Source organism: Chaetodon trifascialis, chromosome 5 (genome assembly GCF_039877785.1).
Source record: "Chaetodon trifascialis isolate fChaTrf1 chromosome 5, fChaTrf1.hap1, whole genome shotgun sequence".
Classification (NCBI taxonomy): Eukaryota; Metazoa; Chordata; class Actinopteri; order Chaetodontiformes; family Chaetodontidae; genus Chaetodon; species Chaetodon trifascialis.
The window spans coordinates 1,257,382-1,275,126 of NC_092060.1; the positions used below are offsets into that span (position 1 = coordinate 1,257,382).

The 17,745-nt window shown below is 38.9% G+C and overlaps 1 protein-coding gene across 4 annotated transcripts in view; it reads right to left on the reverse strand.

Annotated features, from left to right (window-relative positions):
- Positions 1–757: 757 nt before the first annotated feature.
- Positions 758–17,745, reverse strand: part of csnk1a1 (casein kinase 1, alpha 1) — a 60,268-nt gene continuing 43,280 nt past the window's right edge. For all 4 annotated transcript variants that reach the window (XM_070962735.1, XM_070962737.1, XM_070962736.1 and 1 more), the window contains one exon: positions 758–1,527. In XM_070962735.1, coding sequence (XP_070818836.1) covers positions 1,520–1,527 — 8 coding nt within the window. In that variant the 3' untranslated portion in view covers positions 758–1,519. The remainder of the gene's footprint in view (positions 1,528–17,745) is intronic.

Sequence of the window (17,745 nt, forward strand, 5' to 3'; positions counted from 1 at the left end):
TGCAAGTTCAGAGGTATTAATATGCAGTATGTGCTCCAGAAAAGGCTCAAAGCTGCACAGAACTATGATTATTTTGAATTTTGATGTTTATTGTTCTTCAGGAAGAATAACTACCTACTCTTGTACAACACATTTGACAGGAAAAGTTTAAAATATCTGTAAAATAGAATTAAAGTCTAATTTGTGGGTTCATGTACTCTAAGTGCAGTTTAGTACTGCATGTGCAGCAACTCTCAGTCTGTCAGTATGATGGTGGGACAATACACAGCACATCCTTAATACCGGAAGAGGACAAAGATAATTGAAAAACTGACATGTACTTACGGGTTTCATAAAGATGTTCATGGTGTGGAGATTTATTATTAACAATGCCACTTGTATAACCTGAAAAAATCTTTCAGCTGGGGCTTCATTTATAGAAAATTATAGATGCATACATACAAACACAGTCTTAAGATAATTTTTGACAGTGTGCTTATGTTTGATTCATAAAAGATGTTAAGCAAAGAAAAAGAAGAAGAAGAAGAAGAAGAAGAAGAAGAAGGTTCTGACGACAACAAAGCAAACAAACAATTTGGGAGTGTGTTGCCACAGCAGTGAATGAGGAAGGGCAGAAAGAAAAATGGGCTGATATTAAAAAGAAATGGTCTGAGGCCCCTGGGCATGTTCAGACATAAATTATACATGACTGGTGATTCCCATTTTCATCAGACAGTTTTCATTGTGCATGTGGTTGATAATGACTTGTGCTTGGAGGTCTGAGTTATGTCATGTTTTTATTGGTATTTTTGGAGAAGACCATAGGTTTTACAACAGATTTAATAATAATTCAGAGCTCTAAAGAGAGAGGGAGAGAGCCAGAGTATCATTCTACCATTGACTGTTGCCATGAGCTGTGTATATTGTCAAAAGGCAGACTCCTAATTACCATAGGAAAACAAAAAGAAAAGATCCAACATTTTTGATTTTTTAGTAAATAACATCCAGGGTTGCATTATTCAATTATTTCAGAAACAAAGAGGGAGAACAGTTTTCAGGTTTACATATTTTAACATTTGCTTGGTAAAAGGGGGAGTGAAATAATGGAGTGAAGAAGGGAAGAGATGCTTTGAGTTTCCGCTGGGAGAGAAAAACAGAGGGTCAGCTGACTATCTTAACTTTAGTTTCCAAAGAAACCTTACAAAAAGTCAACACTGAAAGTAGGACAGAAAAAGGGATGGGTGGGGGAGGGATGTATGTGTATCTGGGGTGGGGGCAGGGGGCTACAGCCTCCACATCCAAAAAAAAAAAAAAAAACCCTGCTTTTTCATTCTTTTCTTTCGGAGTGCAGAGTTTTATTATATACACATATGAATATATAGATAACACAGCACAGTGTGTAAATCTATACAAATCCATTACATAGATAGTTATTATGGAAGGAGAGACACAGACTTTCTGTTTGTCGCTTGTCCAGGAAGAGAGACTTGTTGGTCCTGGTCACCAACGCTTCCACAGTTCTGCTCTGGGTAGGGACCACTCAGAAACCTACAGGCACAGAAACACAGCATAATTACCACAGTGTTCAGAAGCCCACAGACAGTGGTGTCAGAGATACAGAAACACTGGCCAAACAGCCACAACAGCAGCTTTGTGTCTGAAAACAGAAGGTGAGCACTGTTTAAGAGGAAACAGGAAGGGCAGAGCGGTACATTAAAGAACAGCCACAGTCTCCTTTGGAGGTGCATGAGAAAATCATGACACAGGAAATACTCAAAAGTTTGTTCAGTTTCCCAGTCTGAAATTTGTTTCTCATACCAGCAACAGTCACCCTCCATAGCAGTCTCAGGTGATCTGAACATACTTTCAGGGGGTAATAGTCCACTATCCAATAGTATAAAGCATCTTTCAATATATTCTTGAATTACCTTAAAGTTTTTTCAAGATAAAGTCAAGTTGCAGAACTTTCACTCAAGCTACGTGCTTAAACACAGAAAGAAAAAATATCCCTGAAAATGTAAAGTTCAATTCAATTCTATTTGTATAGCGCCAAATCACAACAGAAGTTGTCTCAGGACACTTTCCATATAGAGCTGGTACAGGCCGAGCTCTTTTATCTACAGACAACCAACAATTCCCCCATGAGCAAGCACTTGGCGACAGTGGCGAGGAAAAACTTCCTTTTAACAGGCAGAAAACCTCGGGCAGAACCAGGCTCTGGGTGGGCGGCCATCTGCCTCGACCGGTTGGGTGAGAGAGGGAGAGCAAGAGAGGGAGAGTGAGACAGAGAGAGAGAGAGAGAGACAGACAGAAATACAGTCAGAAAGAGAGAGAGAGACATGCAGTCACAGTAACAGTGACAGTGGATGAAAGGATGAGAGTCGGATTTCTGAAAGAACTGTTCTTGTTTTTAACATTATGTCATCTGCAAAGTGAATGAAGAACAGTAACGTGTGCTGTCCCACATCTTTGAGCTTTGATAAAATTCCTGTTCAAATTCAAACTTTTGGGATGATGCCAGTGAGTTTGGTGGCCATCAATAATCAACAAACTCATCTCTAATGAATTACGCAAAATACTGTTTGGGGAACATTTATACACATATACAAGATAGGATTGGGCGGTAATCCGGTAAGGTATCCCGCGGTATCTAAAAATAGCAGCGGTATCAGTTTCATTACCGTCATTAAAAAAAATGCTGCGCATATAGGTCTATGGGGGTCTAACATAATTGTAGCATCGTCATAAGAAAAATGAAGTCCACTCCATTCAATGTATCTGGTTGAATTTTTACTCGAGGAAAAGGTGACTGTGCAAAAGTACGTGTTAAGAATGAACTCGAGCAGTCGTAAAGATGTTTTAACACAGGTATGTCCAGGCGCTCATTTAGGCGCATCTGAGCAGAGTATCGTTATCTCGTACAAGCACACGGAGAAACTCCTCTGTTGAAAACAGTTTTTCAGCCTTTTTCTGCTTGCTATTGTTCTTAGCTCTCATAAAAGGACGAAATGCAAATAAAACAGTAAAATAACACGTCAGGCTGCTCAGCAGAGTCCTCTGTGAGCGCTGAGCGCTCTCCTCCTTCATGGGACGGAGCGGAAACTAACTGCGTGGTTACGCTGGTCAATAGCTCAGCGACCCGCCCACATTCACCATAGAAACACCAATGACGATCCAGAAGGAAGTAAGCCCAGAGATAGGTTATTGCATGAAGAGCGCTCCCTCCACTCTAGATACCACCTCCTCTTTATGTAAACAAGCAGGACCTTCGTGATTGATCTCAAACTAACACAGGGTCATAGGAGGAGACATTAGCAGCGTTTTTTCGGGCTGGAATATAACTTTTGACCACAAAACAGCAAAGATAAAACATACTTTATGATTTAGCGAAGTTTTTTTTTGTTACTCTTTGCCTGTTAGCTCGCCGAGTTTTCGTCGCACAGTGAGGAGGCAGACATCTTTGTGATCATCAGACTCTGTTTTCAGATGATACTGGGCTTTTGAGATTTGAGTGAAGTGGTGAAATCAGCAGATGCCATACCTTTGACATGAGCTATTTTCGTGTTTTCGTTACATGCGCACATAATTTCGTGGGGTATGAATTATGTTTCGTTTGGGTGGCAATGCTTGGTAGAGGATTTTAACTGAGTATCTCTCCGTCTTTCTGGTATGCTACAAGTTAGGACTGGTGCTTCTTCTTATTGACCATCTGATCTGCGCACATGTCACGCTGCCCTGCAAAGTAATTTTTAATTAGTCACGGTAATACCGTATACCCCGGGAAAATGTGGGGAAAATTTGACGGTAAAATTTGGATACCGCCCAACTCTAATACAAGACTAATTGTCCAGTAGACATACAGAAGGCAGTGTGCACATGGCATGGACTCTAATCGCAGTAGCTCAGTACTGTTTGTGAGACCTGTATCTGGACACAACAGGCAGAATGTGTACACACGGAGTGTGTTAATGTTATTATACATGTCATATGTGACATTGTACACAATTTCATAAATCTTGCCAATAGAACAATTTAATTAATGTGCACAATCCTAAAAAGAAATTTGGTGAATATGATCGTTGTGGAATTTTCAGAAAGTCCTTCGGATCAATGACATCAATGTTAATGTTGCCCTAACAATGATCAATGTTAGGGCTGGCTCAGGCTTGTCCTGGACCAGCCCCTAGTTATGCTGCTATAGGATTAGACTGTCGGGGGACATCCAAAGATACACCGAGCTCCTCTGTCCTTCTGTCCCTCTCCATCCGCACACTTTCATGTCCTACCACGGCGTGTTACTAACTTAGCTCCTTCCCCGGAGTCTCTGTGCTTTGTCGTCTTGCAGGTTCCCATGGACAGTGGCTGAATCTGGATTGTGGATTGCAGCTGCGTCTCCTGCCTTGGCCCTGCCTGACATCCACTGCAACTGCCACTACTGTTATTACATTCACTGTCACCATTACTGTGATTGCATGTCTGTGTCTCTCTCTCTCTGACTGCATTTATGTCTGTCTGTCTGTCTGTCTGTCTGTCTGTCTGACTGACTGACTGACTGACTGACTGACTGACTGACTCTCCCTCTCTTGCTCTTCCTCTCTCACCCAACCGGTCGAGGCAGATGGCCCCCCACTCAGAGTCTGGTTCTGCCTGAGGTTTCTGCCTGTTAAAAGGAAGTTTTTCCTCGCCACTGTCGCCAAGTGCTTGCTCATGGGGGAATTGTTGGTTTCTTTGTAGATAAAAGAGCTTGGTCTGTACCAGCTCTATATGGAAAGTGTCCTGAGACAACTTCTGTTGTGATTTGGCGCTATACAAATAAAACTGAATTGAATTGACACTGGTGGCCTTCAAGTGAATTGCAGTCAGCAACCTGATGTTCACGCTTGATAATATGCAGGTAGAGGACTACACACAAACTCAGAACTGGAGTGACACCAAGCAATATCTATTTTCCTCATTATAGTGCCGACTCAGTGATATGAAGATACAGAAGGTAACATTACAAGCAACACACACCAATTCCTCTGTTGTTTGCTGCATGAACCAACACTAAAATCATCATCTTTTCCCACCACCGAGGGAAGTGGAAATGTTCACATAACAGCTGCAAAATTCTCAGGCTATATGTATGGATTAATCATTTTACTTTAGACTGCATTAAGGGCCAATGAAAAGCAGGATTTGCTTCAAAGCTGAAGCTCAAGGATGAATCGATACTGACTTCAAACATGCTGGTTAGCTTGTTGAATTTGTCGTTTTTATGTTCTGAGGCTAATAGCATCTACTGTAGACCAACACACTGTTGGCTAACTTAAACTAAGGGACAGTCAAGAGAATTATAACCAGAGCAGTATCCTAGATGTGGCAAGCTCAGCTTTTTTTGTTGTCACAGGAAAGCCGCTTCTGCTATATACGCATCAGTATGTGTATCTCTTGCTGTCGTATATCCTTGCTAAACATGCCCCGTGATACAACTATTAAATATTGTACTCATATACTATGGGTTTTGTGTTGAATAAATGCTGTTGCATTGCCTAAAACTGCTCTTAATTGATTTTATTTGTGCACATGACTTAGCCCAAATAGCAAATACAAGGAATCCAGAATATAGCTCTGACATCAACAAAGTGGTTAAATTGTCTCCAACACTGCCTTTGGGTTGCGGATCAAGTGGGAGGGGATTCTAACATCTCAACATAATAAAAAACAAATACAAACCCTATGTCACGTACTCATCTCAGCCCTGATATGCATTAACTGTCAAAGATGATCACAAACACATCTGACCCAGAGCCAGCTGCTGACCTGTGGATGGACCCAGCTTATCTGAGACTGAGCAAGGGACTGGGAGGTGTATCTTCATCACCTACCATGCAGGAAGTTAAAGTGGAGACAGTGAGGGAGACACCAAAGAGGACAATGAGGGATACTGCATTTATGGGGTAAGTGCCATACATCATCTCCTGGTACTCACCAAAGTACCTGACTGAAGGAAGTTATGTGCAGCCCTGTTTGTATATCAGTTTGTCCCCCATTAATTGTACAGGCCTGAGGCCTAACTTTTCAGTTTGTCAGAGGGTACTGAACTGAACTTTTAAATGTGGATTCACACTACTGAGGGCTGTCAAGTTCTCTACAACCATTATACACATTATTGCCAGCTCATCCTTCAGCTTGACATAACTAGACATGAAAAACCATGCACACACTTTCGAACACATTTGTGTACGGTCAAGGTTTTTCTAGGTTTCACTTCATGCTTTAGTTTCATGCTGTCTTTTTAAACCAAAAATTACAATTCCAGAAAGTACGTAAATGTTAATGAGTGTGTTTGGGTCAAGGAAGAAATGGGTCATGTCGAAACACTTTCTAATAAGCCTTTGCCATCAAGAGTCAGACAAGGCGTCTTCTGCCATTAAGTTGAGGGTTTGAGCACATGCGGAAGATGTCACTGTGAACTGTGCTCCTGGCTACCCCCCTAATTACGTGACTTTAAAATCTTTTTTGAAAATGTAAAGAGGTGAAATTGTTAGGAAACAGCTTTAATGAAGGTGGCATGCGCTCGGGGACAGTCACTCAGGAGGCGAAAATCCAAAAGAAAAAGGACGGACGCGACAAGCACACAACAAAAACAAAGGCAAACATGGAGGAGGACGCCAAAAAAAGTCTTGAAAGCCTGTTACTGAGCATAAAAAAAGACATTGCTGCGCAAATTAAGGACTTCAGATCAGAATTTCAACGTTCTGCTGAGACAAAAGACGACATATTAAAATTAAAAACCGAAGTAAGAGAGATACAAGCTGCATTGAACAGCACACGAGAGGACATCACCGCTGCCGAACAAAGAATAAATAACCTGGAAGAGAGGGAGACGACTAATACTAAAGCGCTGACATATTTACTGCAGCAAGAAAAGCATATGGCTGAAAAACTGGAGTATTTGGAGAACAAATTGAGACAGAATAATATAAGGATCCGCCAGGTGAAGGAGGAGGTGGAGGGGACTGATATGGTGAATTTCCTGAAGGTGCTCCTATCAGAGAAGTTGGAGATCCCAGCAGCGCAACTAAACATTGTTGCAGCACATTGATCATATCAGAGAAAATCCACACAAAGTGAAACAGCACCATGATCAATCATCGTTAAATTCTTAACATGGGATGTTCGCCAAAAAGTCCTCCGTGCTGCATGGGCCAAGAAGATAATTACGCACGAGGGTAGTCGGATTAACTTCGACCAAGACTATTCATCTAAAATACAAAAAGAGAGGAGCCAATATGCTGCGCTAAGAAGAGAGCTCCGCGAGAAAGGGCTGCGATCACACTTCATTTACCCAGCAAAGTTAAAAGTTTTCGGCGAAGGAGGTCCTCAGGTGTTCAACTCAGCTAGGGAGGCCGACGCAGCGCTCCGCACCCAAAACATCATCAGCAGGGCTCAACGTCTGTCCGAGATTGAGGACCCAACATCTAGCACCCGGGCCGGACACCCATCAGTACCGTTCGAACAGCAGAGGCGAGAGAGAAGATAACATATGACAGCAGCAGACTTACTGAAGGAGCTGAGGGGTTAGCCCAGAGCTTAGCCCCAAAGGTACAGTGACACCCCAGGAGCGCATAGCTGCTTGCACACACACGCACATAATCATACACACACGCACACATACATACACATGGGCTACCTCACATGCAGAGATTTGGTTTGATAAAGGATGACATGACAAAGGACTGGACTTGGAAAATAAGGCGAAAACTTTTGAGACTGAGCACATACACCCCCCCCCCTTGTTTTTTTTTTTTTTTTCTTCTTTCCTCTTCTTTTTTTTCTCCACCTCAGGCATGGCATTTACCTGAGGGAAGACAAGAGACACTCGCAAAATGTTGTAAAAAGGGATTAAGATTCTCTGTTTTTGTTTCTTTAAATTAAAATGAAAATGCCCCTGAATAAGGATAGTGAGCAAAATATGGTTTGTTAGTATAAGTCAACAAGGGGTTACAAAATGATTTAAATTAGCCTACTTATGAATATGATAAAAAATGGACATGTCAAATTAAGGTAAAGACTTTGAGGCTGAGCGCATTCTGAGTTACTTCATTTTACATACACATATTATTATCATTAATATAAAATGTTTTTTTTGTAAAAAAAAAAAAAAAGAGGATAGCGGCCTTATACAGATTATGTTTATTTATTTTTGTATTATTATTATTTTTTATTTATTTATCTTCATTGTTGTGGCTGTTTTTTTTGTTTTTGTTTTTGTTTTTTTTAATAATGAAATTGCCCTAAATAAGGGTGGAGAGTCTGAGCAAACCAAACTGTTAGCTCACTTCAAATGGTTTAAAATAAGTTTTTTTTTTGTTTTTTGTTTTCTTTATTTGTTTGTTTTGTTTTTTTTGTTCGTTTTTTTTTTCTTTAAAACAATTTCTAAAGGAGGTGCATATAATTGAAAATATACAAAGAGAGAATAGGTCAAAAGTTAAAGTCCAAAGGTAATTAACATTTTCATATCCTTTAACATGTTTTAATTAAAACAAAGGAATAATTTGGTAAAGAACGCCTCAAGTAGGTAAGGGGCGGGGTAGGGGGTGGGAACTCACAGTGACATACAATGCAGTTTGTTTTTGAGAAATTGTTGTTTTCCTTTAATCGGGGCAGGTTTGGATAGAAGCCCCTGATTCCTACTTACGTTTAGGGAATCATTCATCCGGCAGTCTTATAGTGATTGCCACCTGTGGAAGTCACTGATTTATCTGTATGTCTTTTTTTAGTTTTTCACTTACTTATACAACTGTCAGACATAATGGTAAATACTGGAAAAACAGTGTGACCAAAGATCATTTAAACAATATGGATTATACATTAAATGGTACTGTACTTTATATAATAACCCCTTTCAATAAATGAAAGCAATAAAGATAGTCTCGTAAAATGTGAATGGTATTAATAACCCAATTAAGCATAAAAAGCTACTACACCAACTTAAAAAAGAAACAGGTGACGTAATCTTCCTACAAGAAACGCACCTAGTAAAATTAGAACATGAAAAATTGAAGAAACTAACAAAGGCTCAGGTATATTATTCATCATATAAGTCCTCAAAAAGAGGAGTAGCTATCTTAATAATGCCTCAAATAGCCTTTACGCTGGAAAAGTTGATAACAGATAAGGAAGGTAGATACGTAATGGTTATTGGAAAGGTTGAGGAGGCTATGGTCTCATTTATGAATGTCTATAATCCTCCTGAAGTAGGCCCAGACCTTATCAAAAAGGTAGTTGAAATGATAGTGTCAGAAAGTAAAGGTATTGTAGTTATGGCAGGTGATCTGAACTTAATCATGGACCCAAATATGGACACACAAAGTAATAGACATCATAGCTCAGACCAAGCTGCAAAAATAATGAGAGGAGCAGTCAAGGAAATAGGGCTGACAGACGTGTGGAGAGCCTTCCACCCAAAAGAAAGAGATTACACTTTCTTTTCAAAGAACTTTACTGTAAATATTCACGTTTAGATTATTTCTTCATGTTCAAGAATCAAATATCTAGGATTATAGAATGTAAAATAAACCCAATCACCCTGTCTGACCATGCTCTAATAACTATGAAATTAAAACTTGACTTGTTGGCCTACTCTTTGGAGACTAAATAACTCCCTGTTGCAAATGGAAGACTTCAAGATTAAAATAAGATCAACTATTAAAAACTATCTAGAAACCAACGATATAGAAGAAGTAGAACCAGTTACACTATGGGAGGGAGCAAAGGCAGTACTGAGAGGGGAAATTATATCCTTCGCCTCACATAAGAAGAGAGAGAGGGAAAAAGGAGTTAGGGAATTAGAACAGTTAATAAGTAAAATGGAATTAGAACACAAGACAAAAGGAAACTCAGCTAGTCTGCAGTCTTTAAACGAATTAAGGAAGAAACTTGATCGATTACTCACTGAAAAGATGTAGAAATCATTGATATTTACTAAGCAACAGTATTTTGATAGCAGAGCAAAAGCAATGAAACACTTGGCTTATAAATTGAAAAAAACAGCAGATAAAATGAAACATAGTTTCTATTAAAGATCAAACCAGGACTATAAGTGTAAAAGGTAAACAAGAAATAGCAGAAGAATTTGCAAAATATAATGAACAATTGTACAGCCCTGATAACAGCCTCCAATCCCAAGAGAAAATTAAAAAATATCTATCTGGAATAAAACTACCACAAATAACGGACAAACAAAATGTAACCCTGACTTCACCCATTAAGTCAGAAGAGATCAGGGCAGCAATAAATAAATTGAAAAAGGGCAAATGCCCAGGAAGTGATGGCTATACAGCCGAATTTTATAAGGAATTTGATAAAGAACTACTGCCAATCCTAGAAAGAACATTTAATTGGGCATTAGATCAGGGTCAGTGGGCAAATACTTGGTGCAACTCCATAATTACAGTTATACATAAAGAAGGTAAAGATCCTACTGACTGTGGGTCTTATAGACCAATAACTTTATTGAATGTGGATCAGAAGTTGATTAGTGCCATCCTAGCAGATAGACTGACCAAGATCGTCCCACATATTATAGATCCAGATCAAACAGGCTTTATTCCAAATAGACATTTATCTGACAATGTAAGGTGAACCTTGAATATAATAGATTACTCAGAGAAAATGAATATTCAAACAATGATTCTTACATTGGATGCGGAAAAAGCATTTGACAGGGTGTCATGGCCTTTTATATTTGAAGTCTGTATTAAGTTTGGTTTCCACAACATTTTTAATCAAATGGCTCCAAGCAATGTATAAAACATCAAGAGCACAGGTTAGAGCCAATGGGACCCTGTCAAACTCCTTTGAGCTAAAACAGGGAATGAGACAAGGAGACCCACAATCCCCTTTAATTTTTGCTATCTGTATGGAACCCATGGCAGCATATATCAGAGTGACTAATGAAATAGAAGGTGTGAAAATAGCAGAGGACTGTCACAAGCTGGCTTTATACACAGATGATGTGGTTTTATATATCACAAATTTAAGAAAATCACTACCATCACTTATGCAAGTCATTAACAACTATAGTGCAGCCTCAGGTTATAGGTTAAATATGCAGAAGTGTGAAGCAATGGTATTAGGTCCACCTGTTTGTAAAGAATTGAAAAACAGATATTTATGGAAATAGGATATGGATAGAGTTAAATACTTGGGAACTGTGATACCAAAGAACATGAAGCTGTTATGCCAATTGAATTTCAACTGCCTGGAAGAACAAATCAGGCAGGATTTGAATCGGTGGAGAACTCTCCTTTTATCAATGGGTAGAAGAATAGACACAATTAGAATGAATATACTTCCTCGCTTTTTGTTTTTGTTTCAGACACTACCCCTGTATATAAGTACAAGTGTTTTTAAAAACTGGGACAAAATGTTAAGCAAATTTGTGTGGGATGATAAAAAACCAAGAGTTAAAATGAAGACTCTGAAAATGGCTAAAGAGAAGGGGGGACTTGCTCTCCCCAATCTAAGGCATTATTACTATGCATCTCAGTTACAATCAACACGTACTTGGTTAAATGATAATTCTGAAGCAAGGTGGAGGTCAATAGAGAAATACATATGTGGTGTCTCAATAAAAACAATTCCCTTTTGTACAGAGACACAAACAAAGGATACAAGCAATTGACGGTACAATCATTAAGAATACTTTTCAGATTTGGGGTCGAATTAAGAGTAACTGTGAAATAAAAAATGATTTAATGGTGCTGAGAGAGATAAAAGAAGATCTAGAATTTTTTCCTATTAAACATGACACAGCCTTTAATATATGGGCACAAAAGGGACTGACTATTTTTGGACAGTGTCTGGATGAAAACGGAATAATGTCATTTGAATTGTTAAGACAACACTATGATTTACCACACTCCCATTTCCCCCGATACCTCCAAATGAGAAGCTATATACAAAACAGCAAAGTAGGAAGGAAGACCAGTGGAGATCTTCATCCACTCGTGCAATTCTTGGTAAAGAACTATAATAATGTTGGAATCCCACACCAAGTTTCAGTTATTTATGATATTTTAGAAAATATCATATCATATCAAGCTAAATACAATAATAAAATATTATCTAATTGCTGGAGGGAGTGTGGTGAGCCACACACCAACTTTAGTCATATCTTTTGGTTTTGCCCATCATTACAATTGTTTTGGAATAATATACAGAAGGAAATTAATACTGTCTTTAACTGTGTTATTCATTTGAATATAGACTTCGTGCTCTTAGGCAAAACTGTGGATAAAATACAAAATGAAAATGATAAATATTTGTTAAGGATACTGCGTATAACAGCACTGAAACAGATAACAAGAAACTGGCTCCAAAAAACATGTCCCCTGATAGTTAAATGGAGGGAAACGGTGCAACAAATATATCAAATGGAGGAATTAACTTATAAAATAAGGGGAAACTTGAAACTATTTGAAAAAAGATGGTCTAAGTGGTCACTGTATTATCACATGGTCGAGGCATAATGAATTGAAACTACTGAATTGTGATTTTTTATGTTGGGGCTGACAATTAGGGGAGCACTGTATAAACTTTACCTTGAGAGAGGTCTTAGAGGTATTTTTCTTTTTTTTTCTTCCTTCTTCATGTCTGTATATAATTATTTCTTTATTTATGTTTGTTTGTTTGCATATACTCTATGTTTGCCTTGTCATAATGGTCAGAAGGTGTGAAAATTTGAGGAAATATAGTAGTCAGATTTTCATAGATCCGAGATGTTTCTGTTGTCAATGTTATATGGAGAATCTTAAATATGGTAGAACTCTAAACTTGGATGCTAAATATTGTTATTTTTTTTGAATACATCAAATGTCACTATCACAGGGTGATACACACGTCATATACAGTCGTCCTCAAAATTATTCATACCCTTGCTAATTCTTGTGATTTTTTAATTTAGTGACGAAATATTACATTTTTTTAAGTTTGTGTATCAGTTATATGTGAACAACAATTGAACGAATGACAACAATATAAAATTTATGAAAATATTAATTTCAGGGGTATTTTATTGATGGATTCCCAAAAAATGCCATGTTCAAAATTATTCATACCCCTGACAATATTTCAACAAAAATGTACCAAATGTGGTTGTCTTTGTCCAGTAGTTACTTTAAGGTGTCACAATGGAATAAAACCCTTTAACATTGTTGACCAAATGTTAAACACTGATTTAAAAACAAAAAAAACCCCATCCTTCCAGAAGAGTATAAATAGGGGAAAAGTGCTCAGGTCATTCCCAATTTCTGGTCATCATGGTCAAGAAGAAGGAGCTCAGCGAGGACCTACGTCACCGTCTTGTATGTGCCTACAGTGAAGGAAAGGGTTATAAGGCCATTTCCAAGCAGTATGATGTCCCTGTGTCAACCGTCCAGAGTATCATCAACAAGCACAAGAGGTTCAACACTGTTAAAAACCTCAGTGGGCATGGCAGAAAGCTTAAGGTGTCCTCTAAACTTGCCAGGAAAATCTGCCGAGAGGTCAACAACAACCCACAGACCACAACCAAGGCCCTAATTGAAATGCTTGACCAGGCAGGGACACAGGTGTCACGGTCCACTATCGAGCGAGTTTTGCACAGAGGAGGTCTCCATGGATGTACACCTCGGAAGACGCCTTTGCTCAGGAAGAAACATCTGGAAGCTCGCCTGGCCTTTTCTAGACGTCATCTGAAGCAAGATCCCAGCTTTTGGTCAACCATCCTGTGGTCTGACGAGACAAAGTTGGAGTTATTTGGCCATATGGATACTCAGTATGTCTGGAGAAAGAAAGGAGAAGCCTACAGACCGAAGAACACTGTGCCCACTTCAAGTATGGTGGTGGGAACATAATGCTATGGGGATGTTTCTCCTCCAGTGGCACAGGGAATCTCGTCAAGGTCCACGGAACCATGAAAAAGGAAGATTACATCAGGATCCTTGATGAAAATGTGAAGGAATCTGCTGAGAAACTCCAGCTTGGCCACAACTGGACGTTCCAGCAAGACAATGATCCTAAACACACTGCCAAGGTAGTGAAGGAATGGTTCAAAGACAATGATGTCAACGTCCTAGAATGGCCAAGTCAAAGTCCTGACCTGAACCCCATTGAAAACTTGTGGCACTTGAAGACCAGAGTGATGGCTAGGAAACCGACCAATCTGACCCAGCTTGAGGCTTTCGCCAAGGAAGAGTGGGCCAACATCCCACAGGAGACATGCAGGAAGCTTGTGGACACGTACAAGAATCGTCTAGAAGCAGTCATAAAGAACAAAGGCTATGCGATTGACTATTAAAGAAAGACAAAGGACGAGGGTATGAATAAATTTGAAAATGGCATTTTTTGGGAATCCATCAATAAAATACCTCTGAAATAAAGATTTGTTTGAATTTTGTATTGTCATTCTTTCAATTGTTGGTCACTTATAACTGGTACACAAACTTGAAAAATTGCATTCATTTCATCACTACATTAAAAAAATCACAAGAATTAGCAAGGGTATGAATAATTTTGAGGACGACTGTATGTATAAAAAGGGTTGTCATCTTTACATAGGTCTCTTAAAAAGGGTAATGAATGTTGTGATATGATGACAATAAAAAATATCAAAAAATAAAGTTGCCCGCAATAATGTTGACAGCAAACTTGCTGCCCGTTAAGAGATGTTGATAAGGCGAGAGCTGGCAACACCAACAGGTGTGCTAAACAATAAGCCCTGCACCTACTCTCCCTAGTTATTTTCATCATTAGGGACAGCTATAGCATAGCACTGTGCACGTTTAGTTTCTGGATCACTGTCAAACTTTCCCTTGAAATTACTAATATTGCTAGCATTCTGGTAATGCTAACTCATGACTTTCTGTAGGTGCAACAAAGTAAAAGACAGCAAAGAAGTGATTATGGCTGTGACAAAAGAAGCTGGAGATATGCAAGTCATATGTTACCCACCACGAGAAAATCAGCCCGGCGCAAGTTGTGTAAACAAAGAAAAATAGTTGTTTTTTTTTTTTTTTAAATTAGTCATTTCCTTTTTTTGCAGAATATGCAAGTTGAAATCATGAAGAAGCCACAACATGTTTCAAATAACAGTATTGGGGGCCTTAAATCCATAAACTTTGTATTTGAATTTTTGGTTGTTTGAGAGGAAATTCTTGGTCCTAGTTGGGGATGTGGCGATTCAACAGTAAATTAGCATACTGGCTTTCTTTGGCTATTCACGGGCTTCTATTCTTTTTTCAGTCCATCAGTTGCACGTTAAAAGGGAACCACATGGCAACTTATGCAGCCGCATAATAATCCAATCCCCTTGCTCCAGAGATATTTGTTCTTCTCCCGGCAGCTTTGAAAAAGACAGATTGACAGGTCCTGAGTATTGTGAGTACTGTACATATTTGCCTTATTCACTCGTTGCACTGCGCTAAGAGACACTATCCTGGTATACAACATTTTGATTTCCTGTTTTGTTTTGTTGGGAAGATCTGTGGCAAAACCTAGAGCGGAGTTTTGAGTTTACTTTTCGTTGATAAGGAAAACACTGGATTGAACTGAACTGTGGGGAAAACCAGGGCAGACTTCGAGAGACTGCACTGAATACTATTGCCACGCACATACATGCCTATATACAGTTGTGTTCAAAATAATAGCAGTGTGTTTAAAAAGGTGTGCAAACGACAAAATTCTTCAAATAAATTGTATTTTAATGAACACAAATGCATTGGGGACACTGCACATTCTATTTCAAAGCAAGAAAACTGGAAAAAGTAATTGAATTTGATAATATTTTACAGAAAGTCAAGAAATATAATGTTAAAAAATAGCAGTGTTGACATCTGTCTTTACAAACTCAAAAATATACTATATAAACTAAGAAATGCTTGAAGATTCAACTTTCCTGAGAATCATAAATTAATTTTTAGTTGCATAACCACAGTTCCTGATAACTGCTTCACATCTGTGGTGCATGGAGTCGACCAACTACTGGCGCCGGTCAACAGGTATTGCAGTCCAGGACAATTGTATTACATTCCACAATTCCTCTGCATTTCTTGGTTTTGCCTCATTAACAGCATTTTTTATGTCAGCCCACAAGTTTTCTATGGGATTAAGGTCCGGGGATTGTGCTGGCCACTCCATTACTTGAATGCTGTTTGTCTGGAACCATGATTTTGCTCACTTGCTGGTCTGTTTGGGGTCATTGTCTTGTTGAAACACCCATTTCAAAGGCATTTCCTCTTCAGTATATGGCAACATGACTTCTTCCAGTATTCTGATGTACTCAAACTGATCCGTGATCCTTAGTATGCGATAAATGGGACCAACACCATAGTATGAGAAACATCCCCATATCATGATGCTTGCACCACCATGCTTCACTGTCTTCACTGTGTACTGTGGCTTGAATTCAGTGTTTGCAGGACGACTGTCTGTGGCCCTTAGACCCAAAAAGAACAATCTTACTCTCATCAGTCCACAAAATATTACGCCATTTCTTTTTTAGGCCAGTCAATGTGTTCTTTGGCAAATTGTAACCACTTCAGCACATGTCTTTTTATTAACGACGGGACTTTGCAGGGGCTTCTTGCTGGTAACTTGGCTTCACATAGATGTCGTCTGATTGTTACAGTACTCACAGGCAACCTTAGATCTTTGATCCTCCTGGAGCTGATCATTGGCTGAGCCTTTGCCTGTTTGGTTATTCTCCAATCCATTCGAATAGTCGTTTTTCTTTTTCTTCTTCACCTTTCTGGTTTTGGCTGCCATTTTAAAGCGTTTGATATCATTTTAGCTGAACAGCCTATCATTTTCTGCACTTCTTCCCCCTCTTTTATTAATTTCTTAATCAAAGAACACTCTTCTTCCGAACAGTGTCTTGAACGACCCATTTTACTCTGTTTTTCAAGGACAAATGCACAGCCAGCATATGCAGCGTCAGTTGCCTTGATCCTTAAATAAGGGCCACCTGTTTAACACCTATTTTTTTCACAGAATCAATGACCTCAGTAAGTCAACTCAGCACTGCTATTTTTTTGAACATGCCCCTTTCAGTTAATGATTCAGTTTCACAGAATCAGCAGCATGCACGTCATGCCTGTTGGGTCTATTGGTTTTCTATACCTTTACTAAACGTTCTAGAAACTTACTTGCAGTGTAGAAGTTGAAATTCCAACAGAAACAGTGATTTATCTTTCTAGTGATGTGGGACTGCTATTATTTTGAACACAACTGTATGCATAAATTAAGTACTGACAATGATGCTAATGTGCCTGTTAGCATGACCCATGATCTGAAACAAGGGTTTTCTTTGTTTTCCTTTTTCAGCATTGGCAAAAACACACTGACATAAATCAAACACAGACTGATCCATTCCACTGCACCACAGAGTGACAGAATTTATTTTATTTAATATTAGAAATAAGTATCTACATTTGCTCCTTGCCTTACTCATTTTTCATTTTTATTCAGGGACTTTTTGTAACATAAGAATTTCCATTCACAACTATTTGGTTTAAACGTCCAAGTTCTGGTTCATAAGCTGAACTATGTGGGTGAATATTTGACCAAGGTTAAGCAGTATCAAAAACTGGATACCGACCAACCCTACTTTTATGGCACTGACTGAATTGCTTCAATACTACTGAGTATCAAAAAATGCTATTTGGTAACAAATCTTGCGACCGAAGGCGTAAATATCATCAGCGTCACTGAGCCAATAGGCCTGCAGCAAGCTTGGGCCAA